General features: G+C 40.4%; 2 protein-coding genes across 2 annotated transcripts; both read right to left on the reverse strand.

Annotated features, from left to right (window-relative positions):
- Positions 1-3,017: 3,017 nt before the first annotated feature.
- bglapl (bone gamma-carboxyglutamate (gla) protein, like) lies at positions 3,018-4,582 on the reverse strand. Its single transcript, XM_086297609.1, has 4 exons — positions 4,443-4,582; positions 4,000-4,329; positions 3,807-3,903; positions 3,018-3,693 (listed from the first exon to the last, which is right to left on the reverse strand). Exons 1-4 carry the CDS (start codon positions 4,501-4,503, stop codon positions 3,591-3,593), a joined length of 591 nt encoding a protein of 196 aa, XP_086153735.1. The 5' UTR covers positions 4,504-4,582; the 3' UTR covers positions 3,018-3,590.
- A 9,168-nt stretch (positions 4,583-13,750) lies between these two features.
- erp27 (endoplasmic reticulum protein 27) lies at positions 13,751-20,881 on the reverse strand. The gene is made up of 7 exons (XM_086297610.1): positions 20,730-20,881; positions 17,847-17,932; positions 16,824-16,961; positions 16,621-16,737; positions 16,265-16,390; positions 14,879-15,076; positions 13,751-13,860 (listed from the first exon to the last, which is right to left on the reverse strand). The coding sequence occupies exons 1-7, from the start codon at positions 20,785-20,787 to the stop codon at positions 13,819-13,821; spliced, it is 765 nt and encodes a 254-aa protein (XP_086153736.1). The 5' UTR covers positions 20,788-20,881; the 3' UTR covers positions 13,751-13,818.
- Between the last annotated feature and the right edge of the window lie 1,145 nt (positions 20,882-22,026).

Consider the following 22,026-nt stretch of genomic DNA (forward strand, 5'->3'; position numbering starts at 1 on the left):
ATTCCTCTATGGGGTTGAGGAATGGAGAGTAAGGTGGGAGGAAAAGAGACTCCATTCTGGGATGGGCTGCAAACCACTCTGACTGCATGGGAGTGATGAAATGCCACATTGTCCCATACAATCATAAATGTTGGCTGATTCCTTCTCTCCGCATCCCTTTCCTCACCTAGCACAACCCTTCCATAGAGATCATGCAGGAACGCAAGGAGCCGTTCAGTGTTGTATGGCCCAATCAGTGGTCTGTGTAGCAGCAGTCCATCAGTGGATATTGCTCCGCACATTGTGATGTTGGCACCCCTCTGGCCCGGGACATTCACTGTGGCTCTCTTCCCAATCACATTCCTCCCTCGTCGCCGTGCTTTGGCCAAGTTGAAACCTGCCTCATCCACAAAGATGAAAATGTGGTGTGTTTGCCTGCCTTCAATCTCCATGACTCTCTAACATAAATCCACATGGCAACATAAGCTGTTACAGTAGTAAATTTGTATAATTGTCTTTGTGTGTTTGGTTTTGTTCAAAAACAGATCTGTATTTTATTCTGATCTTACTTGGACATACTGGTTCCTGAGTTGCTTGACATGTTCAGAGTTCCTCTCAAAAGGCACAGTGTACAACTGTTTCATCCTGACCTGATGTTTTTTCAGGACTCTAGAAATTGTTGTTACGCTTACACTGTGAATATTTGCAAAAGTAACGTTGTCTGCCAAGACTCTGTCTAATTTCAGTGAGTTTTATCCCATTGTTTCTGATGACCATATCAACAATGGCAGTTTCCTGCACATCAGTGAACATCCGTCCTCTCCCTCCTGTGTGAGGTGACCGTTGAGTCCTAAGCAGAAATGCAACAACAATTACACAAAAGCTTATTTACTTCTGAAATGTGCAAATGCCCCTGCAGAATACAAGTTACCTGTTGGTTTGCTCTAGCAATAGATGCCACTGTAGAGCGTTGCAGATTTGGCTGCACTCTCTGACCAGCCTCTCTCATTGAGTGACCATGATTTACTACATGATCAATTACAGTAGCTCTGATCTCATCTGAGACTACAGCTCTTGATCTTCCTCTTATTCTTCTTCCACCACGCATACGTATTCCTCGCCCCCTCCCAGCCACTCTTCTTCCTCTTTCAGCCACTTCTCCATTTCTGGCTGGGTCCATGTTTACGTCACAAAACAAACCTATTCAGCAGTTGTCTCCTTTTGTAATGAAATTGAAGGAGTAACACCTGTGTAGAGGTTCATCTACAATGGGAATCAGCTGTGGCTGGTTAAACTGCATTGTTAGATTTAAAATATGTTTCAATAAAATATTGCTGTTGAATTTTGCTGTCTTTTCAAGTTTTGCATTGTGTTATTGTTTTGGCCATAAGTTTAACAGTTTTGAAAACAGTATGTAAGCACATGCAAAATGTCCTGTACAAAGATTTTTGGCAGTTGTTGTATCTGAGTGAGAAAATAATTCATGAAATTTGAGAGATGTAGTCATTGAATGCATTTTGTGCCAAAACAATGATAACTGATCCTCAGTTTAGCCCACATAGACTTCTGTTGTGCTCACTGTGTGAGGAGTTTTGCAAAAGTGATCTAAGTATTGAGAAATGTGTCCTAGCGTCTGTAAAAAACTGTAATGCCATGGAAATGTCTCTCTCTCTCTCTCTCTCTCTCTCTCTCTCTCTCACACACACACACACACACACACACACACACACACACACACACTGCTGGCACCCATTTCATTGGGTGACAGCAGATCAGATTAATTTTGATAGACATACTAATATTATGACATCTGTGTGACGGCGTGTGTTTGTTGTATTTTTAGTCCATCAGAAGAAAAATAGTTTAGATGTCTTGAACATAATTAATCCCAAATTCAGAATAACATATCTTGTATCTTTGGAAACTCTTAAATCACCTATAAAACTAGTACAGAATTACACTCAGCAGCCACTTTATTAGGTACACTGTGCTAGTACTGTTTTGACCCCCATTTTGCCTTCATACCTGCCTTTATTCTTTGTTGTACATATTGAACACGCTATTATAGAAAATCCACATTGACATGATAGTATCACACAGTCGCTGCAGATGTGTCAGCTGCACATCTATGATGTGAGCCTTTACAATAAATCCCAGAGGTGTTCCACTGTTATCTGGTGACTCTAAGCAGTGAACTCACTGTCATGTTGAAGAAACAAGTTTGAGATGATTTGAGCTTTGTGACATGATGCACTATCCTTTCCAAAAACCATCTCAACATCAAAGGAAGGACATAATCAGCAGCCGTATTCAGATAGACTACCCTGCACACCTTGGTTGTAGCAAGCCTTTACAGGTGTTACTGTCAAGTCTTGACCAACTCTACCTGCTTAAATGCCCTGGCTGGTTAAATATTTGCACTAATGAGGTTTTGAACAGGTCGACCTAAACAAGTGGCCGGTGAGTATAAAAGTCCTGACTTCTACAGGCTAAGGTGACTGATTGACCAACACTGCCATCTAATGGTAATCAAAGGAAGCACAAGGCATTTGAGGAAAAGCAGAAGAGGAAGAGGATACTGAAGACACAACGCATGTCTATGTGTAATAGTTCAGCGCAAATCCATCTGAATCACCTCAATTGTTCAGTTCCAATTATTTGTCTACTGTATGTACTATTTGTGTATTTGTATGTATGTTGTAATGCGGTCTGTTTTAAGGTGAGAACTAGCATACAGAATTACATTATGTGACTGCATAATGACAATAGAGAATCTGTCTCATAAGGTTTCCTAACTACCTCTGACAACTGACGGCTCTGGCTGCTCATCTTCAAGCTGCAGCTGGGATCTCACAGTGCTTTATCTGACTAGAACCACTGCTGTTAGCTCACAAGTTAGCATATTAAACAATCTGACATATATCAGTGTGGAGCATGTGTTCAGTGCCCTTTAGTGCCAAACCTTGAGTATCCCCCCAAACATTCTGTTTTCTTAGATCAGGAACTAAAATTAAAAATTCATGAGGACAATGCAACAATTTGACAAAAACCAAAATAATTTATTATTTTCAAACCCAGAGGCAATTTGTGGTTACAGTCATAACAGATAACTGATGTGCATTTTACACATAGTGTACACTACCACTATCAACACAATGCTAACACTACACTACCTCTACGACTACATCCATTACTCACTTGAACTACCACTTAAAGTAAGACTATCCATAATATCAAAACATCAGTACATCAAAAGAAAAAAAAAGAAAAACGAAACAATACATTTGCACTTGTAGCACCATTCACTGCATTACACTACAGATGAAAAGAATAATTTAAAACTTGTGTGGGCTACTATAACATACTTCACAGGCTTGTGTCTCCATGTGCCTCTCTCTGAAAGCCTGGAAGAGGCAGTTTCTTTCAGGACCACTATAGCTGGCCACTTGTGCAATAATTTGTGCCTAAAGAAATTCTCTGTGTAGCATCATAGCATGGTTCTGAACCATGGTTTTTGTGTTCTGCTTCTGATTTAGGGGAGTTGTTGCACTGTTGCATAAGAAAATGACAGAAAAACAGTACACATATGAATGACAGAGATCTTTTTTAACTTAGAAAGGGACGGGACCATAGTAGGCGGTGTACGCGGCCACAATGCCGGAAGTGTCGGCCATCTCGTCGCAGGCAACGTTCAGCTCACACACCTCTCTGAGGCTGAAGGGTGGTGGAGAGAAATGGTTTTAGATGGTGCATGTATGTACCGCATTTTACTTATGAATATTGACTTTTGTAGCAAGAAACTGCAAAGTGAAAGAAAACGGCTGTACCTTTCCAGCTGCAGAGGGGAGAGGTTACCAGCTGGAGCGGCTCTTCGGCTTCTCAGAAGAACAGCGGCCAGATCTCTCTTCATCACCACTGGATTGGCTGAAGAGTCAAACATTGCAACTTTAGACTTTTACTTTTTTCACGTTTAAATTCTAAAACTATGCAAAGCTTCTATCAAACAAATCTGCTACCCACCCTCAGAACTGGCTGACTCTGAGGAAGATGAGGATGACGATGATGATGAAGAAGAGTCAGAGCCAGAGTCTGATGCAGAGGAGTCGGACTCAGAGGACTCGGAAGATTCAGAGGACTCTGAAGACTGTGAGGACTCAGAGGATTCAGAGGACTCTGAGGATGATGAATCGGATGCTGAAGAGTCTGAGGAAGAGTCAGATGAGGCGGAATCGGACTCAGAGGAGGAAGAGGAGTCGGAAGCGGAGGAGGAATCAGAAGCGGCAGGGTCAGCAGGTGCAACATCAGCAGCTGTGTCGGCATCGGGGTCCACGACAACCTCGGGTTCCACCGCTGATGAAAACAAACAATGGCATACGTTAATCGTACTGTAGGTGCTCACATCGCCCCTAAAAAGGTCGAGAACGATTCTCAGCTTCACAGCATTAACAAGAGTTTGTCCTTACCTCCCATGGACCAGCACACTGAGAGAAGAGCGCAGATGGAGAGGAGAGTTAGAGCCTTCATGATGTCTTGTAGTTAGTGTCTCCTTGTAGACAACTCGATTCTTTTACAGCTTCTTCTTCTTCTTCTTTGCTTTCCTCTGACGGCTTGTTCTGTTTCTTTCTCCCAAGTCGAGGTCAATATATACTGTAGTCCACCTCTCTTGTCAGACCAGACCCACACAATGAGATAATCCTCTGATTGGCTGGGGAATCAAATGTCACCGTTTCCGCTTCCACTTATCATGAAAACTCACATAAACATCCAAACAGCTCCTGGCACAGAGTCCAAAAACTCATCCAACAGCCACAGCCACAAACATTTCTGGCATTTGACATTACGTACAGTACATGGCAACACATGTAAACCTGTGAGTACGAGCATATGTTGACAGAATGATGGATGAATTATTCCCTACACTCTTTGTGGAAGTGCTGTTTTCTCCACAACGTGCGCGTGTGCAAATATGCATTTTTCACATACAAAGAAAAAAACTCATCAGAAATAGTTAAAGATAACTTTTGAAGAACTTGAACGACCTGTAGATCAATTTTGAGTTAAATGTCTGAATAGAGATCTCAAAATACTTCCTTTCTCTTGCTTTTGGATAAACTCCACAATATATATATATATATATATTTAGTAATATTTTCTCCAACAAAAAATGCAATTTTTTTTTAAGGCAAAACTAATCATTTTTTATATACTTGTCTTGTTTACCAGTCTTATATATCCCCTTCAAATTCCTTTAAGTCCTGATCCGTCATCGCTGAAGTATAAATAATACAACAAACCCTGAAAGTCCAAACTGGTGCTATTACAAGATTTCTATAAAATATCCTTAACATTTAATTGGATTTTAATCCAGACGACCCACTGCAGGGCTGCCTCTTTAACATCAAGGTTGCCAGGTCTGCCATTGCTGTTATGTTTCTATATTCCTTGCCCCAGATGTGATCTCCCACCCACACAAACCCCAAACTATAGTCTGAGCCTACCACAACCTACTAATCGAGTGACACGGAACAGCAGTGAGCCTCATTATGCGACAGAGCTTAATTAGAGTGTTGCAGAGTCCCACTCGAAACCGCAGTCAAACGCTATTTACAGATCCATCTCGGCCCAGGTCCTGGAGAGATCCAGTGCACGGCTATGGCTTACCAACACCAACCAGCGGCCCAATGCACAGTGTCAGTCAGCGTATTTCAGCATATAGAGAGATAAATTTAGACAACCCCCATGTGTTGGACGCACAGCGTTATGCACGCGGGTTTGGATGCAGTTTTCTGTTTGTGCGATATATTCGAGTGCGGCTTTGGTGGCTTGTATATTTTTAAAAAAGGTATTGGAGTTTGCAGCTTTGACCTAAACCATATTGCATCTTAAATACTGTGTAGATAACCAAACTTTCACACACACATATCACTTGACTCGTGTATATACATATTTATCTCAAAGAGCCCCGAATGGCTTCATTTGTCATGTAGTGAGCCAGATCCAGTGGTGCAGAGTGACCTTGTTGTCCTTTGTGCTTCGTAGTCTAGCGTTATTCCTGGTGTCTAGGATTTGTTTTGGACTTCATGCCATGTAATTTCAGTGTCTCGTCCAGTGTCCATTTTTGTGGATTTTTGTGGATTTAGTACTCGGGGGACACAGTTGGAGAAAACAATTGTGATAACATCCCCGAGGAGGCAGGAAATGCAGCAGACACAGTTCCTCGTTGCTGCCACATCCTGGCTTTTAATTAATATCATGTAGACATCAGGTAACGCTCTCAGTTTTTCACAATTGTCCCAGCTCTTGTGCATCTAGCAGATTTAAATACAACTAAAACATGTGATAGCGACTGTACTGTGTATGATCACAGCAGTCAAGTCATATCAGTGATGAGCATCTTTTTCTAAAGCAGATGATGTAATATCCTCACAAGTCAAATGTCATCATTTTTCCCTTTTTTCATATTTTTCTTTAATTTAAGAACTTCCTACAAATGTATTTTTAAATCACATCCCCTGAGATACATAATGTTTCAGGGAATGATTTTGGCATTCCAAAGATTTTTTCATTCAGTTTTCATGCTCCGAGCTACTGGAACAATCTATCAAATGATCTGAGGCCGAACTATGAAGCACTTCCTTACCCTGGCTTTTGATTACATCGTCTTATCACTAAAATTTTATTTAGTAAATGATCCGTTACGTTGTTGTTATTGGAACTTTTTTGATAAATCCAATGATTTTTCTCTGTTTCATTGTACTTTTCCATTGTCTATTTGCACATGTATGATTATCAGTATATTTAGTCATATCATAACCAGTAAAAATACAAAAAAAAAAACTTACAAAGAAACTCTTTTGAGAAAACGACATAGAGCATATGCTGTTGCATATTGACTTTATCGCAAACACATTTTACTGCTAATAGTTAGCAGTGAATTACAATATCAACAAACAACTAAAAGAAAAGTCAAAGAAACAATAGTTGAATTACAAAGTGATTCATTAAGTATGTAAATAGTAATAAGCAATAAGTATTAAGTAAAAAAAAAAAGGTAAATTAATTTTCAGCCTGTGGGGCTAAATTTAAAAACAAAACAAATTTAAAAAAGCACAAAGATCTCAATCAGAAAATGACCTCTTCACATTTGGTCTGAAGATATGCTCTCACGTAGAGAAATAAATTCCTGAGAAGTTATCATTTCCCTTTTTTAAGCAGGGACAATTTCTCGTTATTGTCAGTTTGCTGAAATTTTGTTTCACCTTTCAAAGGAAAATATCTCTAACTACAAGACGGTCAGTTTTTGTTCTTGTAAATACTTCCACGACACTTCAGTGGGGTTGAAATCTGGAATTTCTTTTCTTGGCTAACCATCATTTGCTTCTCTTTGAGCTTTGTGTAGTTTACACAGAATCAGTATCTAGTAAAGACGTCTATATCCATCAGACAGATGGCCTCATGGGTGATGGGTAAGCAGAGCCATTCTTACTGGAACTCTTATCCATACCAGCTTTATTCCTGTTGCATGATGCACATGCCTCATATCTTTGCAACAAACAACTTTCAAATGACCAGTTAGAGGACTGTATTCAGCATTTTTTAAAACCATTACCTCAGGCTGCGTGTGGAAGCTCGGAGAAAAGCATGACATTTCCTTTTGTTCGTGTTGTGTCTGCAGTAAGGTACCTAAAATACCCATAATATATTTCAGCAACATTTAAATATTACAGTGTAACATCTGAAAAGAGTAAGGAACTGTCGGACACGGTGCTGTTATACAACAGTGTTACCGCAAGAGCCAGTTCTAGCTGTTCCTTTAGTATATTAAACAAACAAAAAACAACAAACAATTAGCAGTAAAAATTATCCAGCTTAAATAAAAGCAAAACAAGTTTTTTGATTTTTAGCAGTTAAATTTTAGTTGTGCTTAGACACAAAATTTAAAATTACATTATAATACTGGACATGGATTTATAATGAAGCAGCTATGTTATTACATCCATCCATCCATCATTTTCTGCCACTTATGGGAGTTTGGCTTGGGGGGGTGGGGGGGGTGGGGGGGCAGCAGTCTAAACAGAGGCCTTCTTTCTCCCCTGTCACCTCCTCAAACTGTCATGGGAGAACAGTGAAGCATTCCCAAGCTAGCTGTAAAGATATAGAGATATATCTCGCCTGCATTTATTGGGTTTCTCTTCCTATTTGGACATGGCTGAAAAACCTTAAGAGCAATGCTGCGGGAAGTACAGTACAGTAACCCCTGCAAATGCAAAAAAACAGATAAATGTATTTTAAATTTCAAAAATGATTCATGTCATTATTTAGGGTTAGGTTTAGGTTTTGGTTAGCTGCACACACATAGGTTATTGTGTGTGTATGCACATCTTGACTGCTGTGTCTAAAGAAAACTCGTAGTTGAAAGACTGGTATACTTTTTAAGTGTTTCATAATCAATTTGCTCACCTGTGTTTCTGCCTCACATGTGTTGCACTAAGCGTGCGCGCACAAACACTCATATATTCAGCACCCCCAGTTTCAAGCCCCTTCAAACAGTTCTGCCCAGGAGATAATCCTGCAGGCATCTTAGATGCTAAAATGCCTCAGCTTCCTTCGTTTGATGTGGAGAAGAAGTGTCTCTATTCTGAGGCGCTACTGACTGAGCACCTCACCCTATGTCTAACAGATGGCCTGAAACCTTTTGAGGGAAGCTTGTTTCTGCTACCTGTATCTGTGATCTCATTCTTTCTGGCATACAGTGCTTGTTTCCATAACTAAGGGTACAAACATAGATCAACTGCTAAGTCATCAGCTTTCCTTTCATGCTCAGCTCGCTTTCACCATAACAGATGGCAGTACTTGCATCACTGCTGACGCTGCAACTATCTGAATGTCAATCTCCAGATCCCTTGTTTCCTCCCTCATGAACAACCACCTGAGACACTTGCACTCTTTCACTTTAGGCAGCAATTTATTCCCCACCCAAAGTGGATTCTTCACCGTGTTTGGGGGAGAACTATGGCCTTAGATTGCTTCACACTTGGCTGTAAAGTGCCCCAGTGCAAAATGAGATCCTGAGACCACATCCATCTCAGTTACACCTAGAAATTCTTTTCTAGGTAGTAGTCCAGCTGCCATCATGAATGAGTTTAATTTATTGTTAGCAATAAAAACTAAATTTACACCTCCTCTCTCATGTCTACAAGGGGAGGCTGAGGCTTCCAAGGGAGGGTGAGAAGTGTGATCTCCCTGAACTTTGTACACACCTTCTTAAAAATAGGGGCCACCACCAATCCAAGGGCAAAGGGACTCTAGGTCTTAGGGCCCCTGTCACCAGAGTTTATATAAAACTCAGTGACCCCAGCCACAGGCATACCCCTTGTCTCCATACCCTGCTTCCTCTATGGAAGGTGTGCCAGTGGGATTGAGGAGATCCTCAAAGTATTTTTTCCACCACCTGACTGTATCCTCAGTTAAGGTTGACAGCAGTCTGCCCCCTCTGCATACAGAGTGGGTGGGAAGATGCTTTCCCCTTCACTGACTAAAAATTTTTAAGAGTTGTGCAGAGGATGGAGCTTTTATTTCATGGCATCACGAAACTTCAGCAACTGCCAGAGTAGGGCTCTGTTTGATCTCAAGGTGCCTGTCAGCTAAATCAGCCTCACCCAACACAGCAGTGGTGTTGGACATCTCATGGACTTCTAGCACATCCTCACTGCACATTTTGGCACACGAGGTCTGTATGGTGCTGAAGCCGGTCCTCTTTCTCGTCACCTGATCCATCAAACCACCACAAGACACTTGTGTGACGTCATGTTTCGACAAACAGAAGGTTTTTTGTGGCATTCAGGAGGAAGAACAAAAAAAAATGTATTAGGTTGAGCTCTCCTGCAGGAAGCTCTAATAATACATTATAGCTATCTACATTTTTTTCTGCATGTTTAGATGCCATCTGCATCTTTCAAAATAAAGGCTATTTTTGTAAATTGGATGGATGGGACTTCACACTTACCACAAAACCTTTCATCAAGCCAGCAAAACACATTTCCTAAAAAAAACCCATCGATATTAAACTGCTGCCCCCCACCACCCCACTACACACACACACACTACTACTACTACACAACCTCACACACATACCATCTATTTAATAAGCATATGAAGCTACAACTTCATACTGATAATAAAAATGAAAAACACTTGTGCTTTTTTGCTTTTTGTGTGCCGCACAAAGTAAGGGAGTAATAAAAGTTTTGTTATACAAGCAGTAAACACACATACACACAGTAATCTAAATCTGTAAAGTACATCGATGTGGTTTCAGAGCATTGCACACTATAAATATATGGAGGGAAAGTCTTTTTCTTTCTGCCCTGTGTACAGGAGCTGCATGCAAAAAGATCTTTTGTTAAAAGGGTTGGCGTAATAAGCAAATGCTTCAGCCAGTACCTTTTGATTAGCCTTGTCTCATGCTTTCTTGCTTTGTGGTAGATCTTTGTTCTGTATTCATTGAGATATTTGAATCCTAATCAATAAAATCAAAATCAAATCAAAAAATGTGCAGTAAAGAATTTTTGTTTTCTGTTAAATACATTACCACTTCTTTTCAGAAGAATAAACAAACAGCATCATGTGACATTTTATGCCTTTTTTCTGAAAAACTGGGGAACACCAGTTACACACTTGGCTAAAGACGGTTACCTACAGTATACTTATTGCTTACTTATTAGAGACTTGTCTTACTGAGAGGCCAGTTTTAGATGCAGATTTATGAGGTTTACTTTGGGCTGTAAGAGCCAAGTTACTGCTTAGTTTAGCCCAACAGGACCGTGAGAGCCAGAGAACAGAGAGGATCATGTTTGGGTTCAGCAGCAGGAGGAAGAGATTGTTGCTTCACATGTCAGATGTCATGAAAGATGGCCCTGAGGCTTATACCATCAATCCCACAAGCTCATGAGCTCACTCATGAATCTAATACCTACAATAGTGGAAACTACAGAATCAAGCAGCTGAAGCTGTGGCCTTATCTTGTCCATGATCACCAGCTACAGTAATATAGGTGGTGTCATATTCTTTTTTTTAAGAGTTTCTACATCCAGTGGATTCAACTCAGGTCAGTGATATTTATGAAGCACCAATTCAGTAATATTAGAGAGAAAACCACAATAATCATATAATCAGTTGTAAGAAAAATTTGCCAACAGTGGGAAGGAAAAACTCCCTTTGGGAATGGGAGGCAGAGCCTTCAGGCCCCTCTTCTGTGAAACCATCTCCCAGGTTGGATGTGGGAGACAGCCACCCTCTTTACTTTTAAAATTACGTTTAAAACTTTACTTTTTGATAAAGCTCATAGTTTGGGCTGGATCAGGGTATCCTGATCCTCCCTTAGTTATGCTGTAATAGGTTTAGGTTTCTGGGGTAATCCCATGACTATTTCTTTTTCAGTCAATTTATACACCACACTGTATTTAATCATTAGTAATTATTAATACCTGCCCCCCTCCCACAGTGTGTCCTTTGTCCTGTCTTCTTCCTGTCGGAGTTTGCTTCCAGCAAAAAGGGACATTTTCCTTCCCACAGTCACTTAGGCTACGTCCACACTAGCCCGGATAGATTTGAAAACGGTGTTTTCGTCTGAAAACGCTCCGCGTCCACACTAGCGTTTTCAGTCGTTTTTACAGAGCTGTGCGTCCACATTGAAAAGGCCCAAAACGCTTACGTTCCAGTACTGCGCATGCATGAAACGCAAGAAGATTCGGCCTGTCTCATTTCTGTCTGCCGTTTATTTACTTTCCGGTTCGTTGAAACGTTGCGGCAAAATGTTCAGGAAAAGCACAGAGATTTTTAAATGGACTAACAATGAGTGTGGACGTAGCCTTAGTGCTTGCTCATTGGGGGTTGAATAATTGTTGGGGTTCTCTCTGTATTATTGTAAGGCTGTTGTTATTATTTGGTGTTATTTAAATAAAATTGAATTGAACTGAATTTTCAGGAAGCTTTAAGAACATAAAAATGAATAACAATAGTCCAGCCATAAAGTAATACATTAGACTGTTTCTAATTTTACAAATAAACACAGCACAAATGAAAGAAAACACTTCTACATGTTTAATGTGCACACTGAAGGACACATTCAATTAAAATTAATTCAGTTTTATCACAACAACAGTAGCCTCAACGTGCTTCATATTGTAAAGATGTTACAATAATTCGAGAAAAAAGAGCTCCTCATATAGGAGCTCCTAGGAGCAAGCACTTTGGCAACATTGGAAAGGAAAAACTCCTTTTAACAGGAAGAAACCTAAAGCAGAACCAGGCTCATGGACAGGCGGCCATCTGCCACGACTGGTTGGGAGTGAGTTTTGTTGAGCAGAACATCTGCAGTTGGCATGGCTGCAGTCTGTCTGCTGCACTGAAGACATATAAGGTAAAGAGCAACAGAAACTACATGTACTTAAACTCTATGCTCTGAGGAAAACAAAGCAAATAACAGTTTTTGCTTGTTTTTAAGAGGAAATGATGGAATTATTTATGTGTTTTTTTTCTTCCCATACCCATACTCTCCAAATGTTCGTCAGCTTGTCCCACCTGCATCCAGAACTAAATTACCAAATTATTAAAATTAACAGCCGCCAAAGTTTCAATTTAAAAACAGCCTTAGCAGAATTTCTAAGAAAATCATCTGTAAACCACAGGAGGCCATGCGATTCTGTATTAAATCATGTGTTCTTTGTATTTTGATGTGATGACAGAAGGAACCTTGATTAAAAATGACAGTAATATAAACACAATAAATGCAAATAAAATCATACTTTAATTTCTGGTGATACAACATCTTGTTTATTTAAGAAGAGCACGAGAGGGGCAGCAATATTTAATATCAGACGTAAGGAAACGTGAACCCTACAGAGGCTTTAACTTACAATTTGCCCTTTTGATGAAAACGCTGTCATGTCTGTCCGCCCCCAGCACTTTATGTAACACTGCCTCATCTGTCAGCCGTCTCACTTGTAGCCGTAAACAAACTCAGATGGCGGGGGACACATACTGTATATTCCATCTGGTCTTGGAGAAATGTTCACCTGCCAGGCTTTCCCGATTCCGCCGGATGTATCCGCTTGGCAGCACAGCACCACTAATTATACTGATCCCAGTCTGGGCCTTGAAATTCCCTTCTTGCTTGAGAGAATATTTTTGGGAACAGCCCAAACCTTTTTCACTCTTGATGTCTACAGCCCATCTGTTGTTCTTTTATAGAACTTTTACAGCCTCTGTAGCTAAATATGCTCCGTTTTTTTAGATCCTGATATGTCTTGTAGTGAAACTTTACGTTAATCTTGAATTAGATGCCCCGCTTTAGGGCTGTGTGTGATTTTCATGTTAGTTTATATTGTACAGATGGTGTTTTTCACTTTATTTGAACACTGTTCCCCAGAATGAATCATTCGAGAAACTACCACTTACTACAGTGCTTCCATCCACATCTTCCCAGCATGCTTTCTGTCAGTCTCTCTGAGGTTGGTGTGTTGTGGCTCTGACAATAACATTAGTGGACAAGACTAACAAACTCCGCCAGATCACTGCGACTTGCGGCCAGTGACTTGTGGTCAACTAACCAGACTGCAGACGGACTCACACTCGTGTAAACAGGCAAAACATAACAAATACTGGAAAATAAATAAGGACACATAATATACTTATGGACACTCATAAATATAAACAATTCCCTGTCTGCTCAAAGGGTATAAGTCCTATGAGAAAAGAGACATCAATCTAGTTTTTTCATTCAAATTTACTCATTTTATTTTGTAAATAAGAAGCTCATTTTCATTTTCTTCTTGAGTCCTACAGCTCTGTTTTAGGCTTTTCTTCAGCCTCTTTCATCCCCTGAAAATAAATAAATAAATAAATAAATAAAGGTGCAATAAGTGAAATACAGAAGACAGCTTATCAATTCAGCATTATTCAGAGGAAAGTTCAAAGTCTTGCAATTCATGAATAAACTACAATCATGGCAGCTACACGGATGCATTATGAGCACTTTCATTTACGCTGGCCACATCTGTTTGTTTTTTTTAAGTAATTTAATCCTGAACATTATAAATGTATTCATCTTTTAGCATTTTAGAAGACAGCGTCTGGGGGAAGCAACATATTTATAAGCTAAATGGATTCCTTTATTCAAGTAAATATGTGATTGAACCATTTATAAAAGGAAGATGAGAGTCAAAGCTTTTCCTTTTAAAGTATATCTGCAGCTGAGAGCTTAAAAAAAGCCCACCAGAAACTGAACGCAAAATAAAAAGCAAGCAAATAGCAGTGGCAGGTTTTCTTTCTGTCTTAATACATCTTTTGATGACACATTTTGGATTAGACTATAACAACTATAATCTGAAGTAGAGAAAGAAGCATTAACTCATCGATAGGTTCATCAGCAATTGTGCTCTCTAAAAGATTATTATGATTAAACCTTTAAGCAGATTATGCTTTCTTGTGTTTTGCTGTTATTTTTGCTTCTCTCTCTTTTTTTTTTTTTTTAGGGCTGATTCATTTAATGAATATGATGTCAGTTGAATTCAGATTTCTAATGCCACAGTTTAGTGATGTGGAAACTCACAGCCAGCTGGAGCTCTGTGGGGTGTAACAGAGCAAACTGGTATACACAGAGGGGGGGGGGGGTTTCCTGTCTTTTGTGTGGCTCATATATGGAAGATGGCTCATGGTACATTACTAGTGTGGGCTAATGCAATTGCAATTTTTCCTGGAGGATACTGACCTCTGTTTGTTCAAGAGAATGATCATTTTGCCATAATAAATTAAAATCTTCAAACTGGATTTGTATACACCGCAACCATAGATGTGTTCGGTCAAGAGCAGTGACTAAGCTTTAGTAACAGCTGCTCACCTTCAGTTCTCCTCGTAAGAAAGACTCACAGAACTCCCGCACTCGCTCTGTAGAAATTTCTCCTTCCGGTAGAAGCCACTTCGTGTCAGAGTTACCATCGTAGATGCCAACTCGTGGGAGGTCCTTCGGCTTGAGGCCAAAGTACTCGAGTGGCTTTAAGTTGGACTTCAGCGCTCCATTAAGCAGCACGAACAAGAACTGGAACACAGGCGGTTCATTTTACATAATTAGATTAGATCAAGTTATTTGATTTTTGGCAGAATGTAATTAAAGAATTTTGTATCCCCGTCTATACTTTCGTTGGCCAGATTGAATAAGTTCTACTTGGTCCAAAGTCTTGCGTGTTAGCTTAATTGCTTATTCAAAAAGGGTCTGTAAGTGTAGATGTGAGATAGATAAAAGGATGTAGAATAAAGTGCTGTATGAAGGATGCACGTGGTTTGCAGTCTAATGATCAACTAGTATAGAAACAGGCCACACAGTTTTGTGTGTGTTCCACCACAGCGCATTTTAAATCAAACAATCAAGATGTGACTGAAGTGCAGACTCTGAGCTTTAGCTTAAGAGGTTTAACAAAAGTATTTCATTTACTGTTTAGGATTTAGTAATTGGACAAATTAACACGATTTTATATTAAAGCTGTTTGTTAGCACTGAGGCCTCACAACAAGCAGTTTCCAAGTTCCCACCTGTGTGGTGTTTGCATGTTCTCCCTGTGTTTGGTTTCCTCTCACTGTATGGGATTAGGCTAATAGGGGATTCTGAATTGACCACATGTGTGAATGGTTGTCTGTCTATATGTTAGCCCTGCGATAGATTGGTGACCTGTCCAAGATGTAACCTGCCTCTCACCTAAAGGCAGGAAATTGATATTTAAACCTCATAAATTCATATTTATTCCTGCCATGAGCTGCAGACACCTCACTGTCTTCAGTAACTGAACAGGAATGCCTATTGGATTCAGATCAGGTGACTGACTTGGCATGAGCAATGCACACCTAAGCCGGTTCCATTAGTAGCCATAATGCCATAACATTGCCATGTTTGACTTGATAACGTGTTATGCTCTTATGCTTACCCAGTTACCTTGAAATTAAAGCGAGAATTAAAGACTGTCTAAAAATGAAAGTAATTCCTAAACAGTCAATACTTTTTTTTGTTAAACCTCTTTAATTAAAGCTGAAAGTCTGCACTTCAGTCACTTATGGATTGTTTGATTTTCAATCCACTATGATGATGTACTGAAGCAAAAAAGCCAAACCTTATTGTATTCTCATGAGCCCTTTCTATTTCCACACTCCAGAGTGAAGCTGATCGATGCATATAGCACTCAGATTTATTCAAAGCTGCTCTTTTACACCTGAATTACACTAAGGAATATTCTCACTTTGCCTGTGTACTCGGGTGCCAGGGCTCCCAGTCGCTCCTTGAGCTCAACAAAATCTTTGCTCCCCCTGTTGGCAAGGAGCAGGAGATGTGTCTTCACCTCTGAATTGAACAGACCCACTGCTGTCTGAGAGGAACAGAAGAGAAAAGAGAGTGATGAGGACATAGAAAAGAGTGGGGTTCAAAATGTGAGAAATAAAATTCTAACAATCCACCTTTTTCCGGGGATTTTGTGTGATGGATCTTTGCTTTTTATTCATTAATTTTTCAATTAATTAAAAGTATTTGAAATGTTAACTTAACAGATAATATTAGATAGAAGGAGAGGACCGTGAAGAAGACATGAGTGGGACCTACCACTTGGCTGTACTCTGTGATGTATCGGATCTCGTTCACAGAAATAAAGTTTACAAGACCGTCAGCTTTTAAGTCCTTGGCCTCAGAAAGATCAATGTTCTCCTGGTGGTTATCTGCCTGCAAGCATCACACACACAGCATCACCATCGCATTCATGAAAACAGACATCGTACATCGTTTATTACTGAAAATATGTGCAGTACTTTTCTGAAGAGAGTGATGGCATCCGAGGAGAGGTTGTACTCAGCCCACACCTCCTTCACGGAGCAAATGGCTGCGGGGACAGAGCTGACTTGCTTCACAGCCTCCACCAGTTCTTTATAGCCATAACTCTCCTCTCCCTGGAACAAAGAGGGAGACCGTTTCAACCTCCTCTCATAACTTACCATGTAAATTCTTTTTTTTCCCCTTCTTTTTCTCCCCCTCACTATTTGTTTGTTACTGTTTGTCCTATCTTATGTAAAATTTGAGCGAGAACACCAGTGTCTCCAGGGGGACACTAGAAACCCTCAACAATTTGGAAGGTGCAGCTGCCAGGGAGAAAAGACAGATGAGGCTGACTCAAAGGAAGGTGAATCATGTCTATTTCTGAGAGTCTGTTGCATGAGCTCTGGCAGTCCGTTTTCTCATTTCGCAGCCTGTAATATGTGTTCATTCTCAGTGAGTCACAGCACCAATATTTTTGTCTCTTATTGCCTTCAGCATCATGGTCCGGCTATGAACTATCCTTGTGTGCTCTCTGTCTTTCTCCTCCACTATCCTCTCTTGAACCTTCCCCTCGTCTCTGCACTTGTTTATGAGAGGAGCAATGGAGCCAATCCCACAGATCTTCAGATGCCTATGTATTTCCTGTCAAGTCTGCCATCTTCCCCCGCACAAAGTCTGGCCAAAGAGCTCGCCACCGTGGGACAGCCAGCCACCCTGTGTCCTTACAGCACCAGCACTGCCAAAGGTGTGGCCACGGGAAGCAGATCCTTTTTCAAAACGTATTCGTGACAGCAGCATCACCGAGGCCGGGGTGCAAACAAAGGCTGTATTTCTGGAGACCTCACGGTCTCACTCTCAGCTAATTTGTCTCATCGTGTCTGGGTTTCCACATGCATGTTAACATAATAAACTAAGCCGCAAAACAGCTACTGTGGGCTTTGCTTTAAAAAAAATCCCCAAACTTATCTGAGCCTATGATTGAGACCTTTTTTTATTCACATGCAATTTTCTTGTCTGACCTCCAGGAATCCGATGACCACCACTTCAGCAGAGTCGATGAAGGCTTCAACATCTTTGGTGTTATTCAGTCCAGGAAGGGCGCTGTCTGAGGCAGGAAGACAGGAGACACACTAAACACTCAACTGTGCAGAGAGATTTTACTTCCTTTTTTCAGTGTCTCAATAAGACCAGGAAACAAAGTCTGCACTCGCTTAGTGACACACACACATATGCAGTATATAGGACAGGGGTCTCCAATTCCAGGCCTCAAGGGCCGGTGTCCTGCAGGTTGTAGATGTGTCCTTGGTCCAACACAGCTGATTCAAATAGCTAAATGACCTCCTCAACATGTCCTGAAGTTCTCCAGAGGCCTGGTAACGAACTAAAAATGTGACTCAGGTGTGTTGACCCACGGTTAGATCTAAAACCTGCAGGACACCGGCCCTCGAGGCCTGGAGTTGGAGACCCCCGATATAGGATGTCAGTGCTTATACTATAAAGAAAAATGTCCTTACAGGCTTGTGTCATCTCTAGTAGGACTGTCGAAGGCCATAGTGGTTGACCTTTAACCTGCTGACTGCACTACCACGACTGCTAGTCTTGAAGGCATGCTGCTAGCACTGCTAATACATAACAATATAAATGGCTGATATCAAAATGTATAGAATGAAAGTCCTGGACTTTCCTTCTTATTGGTAGTCCACCAATATTCCAAATTGGAAACAATAAATCTGCGTCTGCATGAGAATTATAAGAAAAAAACGAGGCACCAAAAAGGAGTCTTGTCGATGGAAACTGATTTTGCTTTGTGCTAGATTTTAGGAGGCATAAAGAATTTTAGTAATTGAGTCTCAGAGAAAAAAACCCAAAACATAATAAATTGAGTCTTCATCATAATGCTTTTACCTACTAAAGACTTTGTAAAGTATTTTTGTATTTGAAGTTTAACCTATTCAATAAATCTTTGTGGATTTATTAACTGCTATAGAATGTGACCTATTTGTTTACAATGAAATGCAATTTTATGTGTTACTAAAATGCAAAGAAACAACACTTTGTACAGTTTGATCTGATCTTTTCAGTGATGGGCTATTTTTAGGGTTTGTTTAACCCAGAAGATGGCATCTGACACAAAAGAATTAGAGAAGTGGCATAGCATATTTTTTAACCCTTTAAACCCCAAATCATCAAATAATTCAAGAAAAGTCAAGTTTTTTTTTTTAAATGTAGAGGTTATTGAATCTTCTGATGAAATAAAATAAATGAAATAGTACTTTGTATATAAGAGTTTTACTTTTTCTCATATTTGCGACTAGGGATGGGTATCGTTTAGGTTTTATCCGATACCGGTGCCAAATCGGTACTTTTGAAACGGTGCCGGTGCTTAAACGGTGCTCAAACCGGTGCTTAAAGAATGGAGAACACAAACTTTGTCCAAAAACCTCTCATGTTCAGCTGTTTTTATTTTTTTTTTGTAAAAAGATAACAATGTTAGCCTTTTCTGCAGCTATGTGGCATATATGGTATCACTCTTGGCTGGAAGCAGTGCTTAAACAATGGAAAAAACACAAACTTTGTCCAAAAACCTCTCATGTTTAGCCGTTTCCCTCTTTTTCTTTGGTCATTTTAGCCTTTTTGGCCAGGGTGAAGGGAGTATCTGCCATCAAACAAGAAGACAGCTGCATGTAGCTATGATGATGTTTGCTAGTTCACCTTACCTGCATTAATGTAATAACGTGGTTAGCCTACTCAACGTAAATTACACACGAACAACATTAAGCTACTCATGCAGAGAAGAACGGCTGCTGCTGCATCATCATCCTCATCATTTCTGCTACACTGGCAGGGCTAGGGGCCAGGACTCTATTCTTCGGGTTTTTGGGGGATGTTGCTCCGGTCCGATAACTGGCACCACACCCGACGTGCACGGTGTGAGGTCTGGCAGCAAGCTATCAAATACAGCGCATTTCTCGGCTTTTAAAAAAAACGCTATGCGTCGCCAGCTGTTTAATCGGATTCTTGGTGTTACCTCCTTTGACAGTATCACAGTATCAGCTTAAAGCACTTGTTGCAGGCTGCTGAGTTTGCATATTTTGCTGTGAAGTACAGCCAGACTTTTGACCGCTTTGCCTTGGGCATTTTTAATCTGTAGCTCTGCTCTAACAGAACGTACATACCTGGACCCGCCTACTATCCTCGGAAATGTAAAATGATTGGCTAGAAGTGTATCACAGCTCAGGAAAAAAAAGCACCGAAATAAAGCACCGAAATGTGCGCTGCTTTTCGGTCTGGTTACTACCGTTTATGTCAGAACCGGTGCCATCATGGCACCGGACACCGGTACCCATCCCTATTTGCGACATCTGAGTTTTTTTTTCAATGTAATGCTTAAAAATGTATCGTGCCAGTTTTACTTTTTTTTCCAGGGGAAATCACAGTGATGATGCTAAAGTCTCAAAAAACTAACCCAAACTGTTAAAATATGATACACTTACAAGGATACAAGGATAAATACATGAGTATCTGTAATTGTTATGATTCTTTCTTAACATTTTGTGAAAAAGTGTCCCAGTTTTAACTACTTTCACCCTGTAGACGCCTTTCTCTCTCACAAGCGAGATCCCCATCACTGGGAAGTCAGGAAATCACCAAAATGAGCTGGAAAGTTTTTTAGGAAACGGGAATTTATTTATTTTTTTCTTTAAATGGGTAAACCATCCATAAAACATACAGGTCTTCTAGTCTGGAGCACAGTTGTGAAAGAGTAGCTCAAACGTGTACAGGACATCAGTAAATCTGCAACACTGTTATGAACTTAGAGGAAGACATTCCCATTGCAATATTTGACATTTAGAGCAGTGACGAGAACTAAAGAGAGTCAAGAGAATTCTTAAAGAGTTTACCTTTTTCTGCAGCGATTACAGAAGACACTAGGAGGCAGAGAAACAGGGCGCCCGGCATGTTTTTGGGTGATTCAACTCACACGGGTGAGGTGGGTGATCAAGGAGCGAACCAAGGAAAGTGTAGGAGAACCTACTGTCACCTCTGCTCTGTCTCTGATGGTCGCCACATGGCAGCCCAGTGTGGCCACTGTGACTTCTCTGGGTTGTGATTGGAAGCTTTATGGGAATCAGCCAGGTGCTCCTGATAAGTTTGGCGGGTGGCTTTTGAGTTACGTGTCATTCAGTGAAAGGTGTGTGTGTGTGTGTGTGTGTGTGTGTGTGTGTGTGTGTGTGTGTGTGTGAGAGAGAGAGAGAGAGAGACGTTTGTGCTACATCACCCACATCACCCTTTCTTGTGTCTTGACCTGTGTTTAGCAGCAGCCTTTAACCACTCCACCCTTCACATGTAAGTATCATCTACACCTGCTGTGTGTATGAAAATATAACAGTTTGGTTAGTGCTTATAATTTAACCAGGGAGGCTGCAAATAGTGTGTATGCAGGCCTGTGTGAGCAGGAGAGGTTCAGAGAACCGGCGGCAGTTTGGATGAATCGCCACAGGAGGGACACAACTCCTACTTGTTAATGGATCATGAAGACGGCAGTTTTGTCCTCATACTTTTGGGGGTATTTGAAAAACACTGAAATCAGGCATTTTGTTAACCAGTAATATAAAGAAGAACAAATTTTCTTTTCTAATTGTAACTCTTTTTTTTAAGTTACTTTAAAAGCACACTTTAAAGACAGCAAGGATTTGTCATAATCTCTAAAACTCACAGAGCATTAGAAAGTTAAGGAAATCCTACAAGGGTACTTCTGCTGCATGAAGAAACCAGTCACCACTAATCCATGAGAAGCAAAGTAGGTGCACTAAATAAGGAAGTGCTTTGATGATTGTCATTAAAATTCAAAATTTGAAAACTCAAATTCAAATTCAAAATACATAAAAACACATGAAGCGTTTTGTCACCTTAAAAAAACAAAAAGGCCCACATTGCCAGAGCAGCTCAACCAACCTCAGAAATGCTGCTTCACATTTGATGTTAAACCAAAATCAAAATACTTCTGATGGACAGATTTATTCATAACAGCACCAAAGCTATTATCTAACAAAACAAAGAAAGCACGATTTATATGACGCTTGACATTTCAACAAGTGGCTTTGTTCCTCTAAAGAGAAATCTGCCAAAAATTGCATGAATGCTACAGTTTGGTTGACCGCGAGGGGGGAAAAAACTCAAAACCCCAAAATACAATGA

The sequence above is a fragment of the Aulonocara sp. 'chitande type north' Nkhata Bay genome, linkage group LG6 (assembly GCF_057382095.1).
Source record: "Aulonocara sp. 'chitande type north' Nkhata Bay isolate Kocher_YH1m ecotype deep benthic linkage group LG6, A_spYH_male_GT1.1, whole genome shotgun sequence".
Taxonomy (NCBI): domain Eukaryota; kingdom Metazoa; phylum Chordata; class Actinopteri; order Cichliformes; family Cichlidae; genus Aulonocara; species Aulonocara sp. 'chitande type north' Nkhata Bay.

Coding starts and splice junctions, on each gene's coding strand:
- bglapl (XM_086297609.1), bottom strand. CDS start 4,503: ATGAAGGCTCTAACTCTCCTCTCCATCTGCGCTCTTCTCTCAGTGTGC. Junction 4,330..4,442: donor AGTGTGCTGGTCCATGGGAG/GTAAGGACAAAC, acceptor TGTTTTCATCAG/CGGTGGAACCCGAGGTTGTC. Junction 3,694..3,806: donor TCCCCTCTGCAGCTGGAAAG/GTACAGCCGTTT, acceptor ACCACCCTTCAG/CCTCAGAGAGGTGTGTGAGC.
- erp27 (XM_086297610.1), bottom strand. CDS start 20,787: ATGCCGGGCGCCCTGTTTCTCTGCCTCCTAGTGTCTTCTGTAATCGCT. Junction 15,077..16,264: donor CACCCGAGTACACAGGCAAA/GTGAGAATATTC, acceptor CCTGTGTTCCAG/TTCTTGTTCGTGCTGCTTAA. Junction 13,861..14,878: donor TCTTACGAGGAGAACTGAAG/GTGAGCAGCTGT, acceptor ATTTATTTTCAG/GGGATGAAAGAGGCTGAAGA.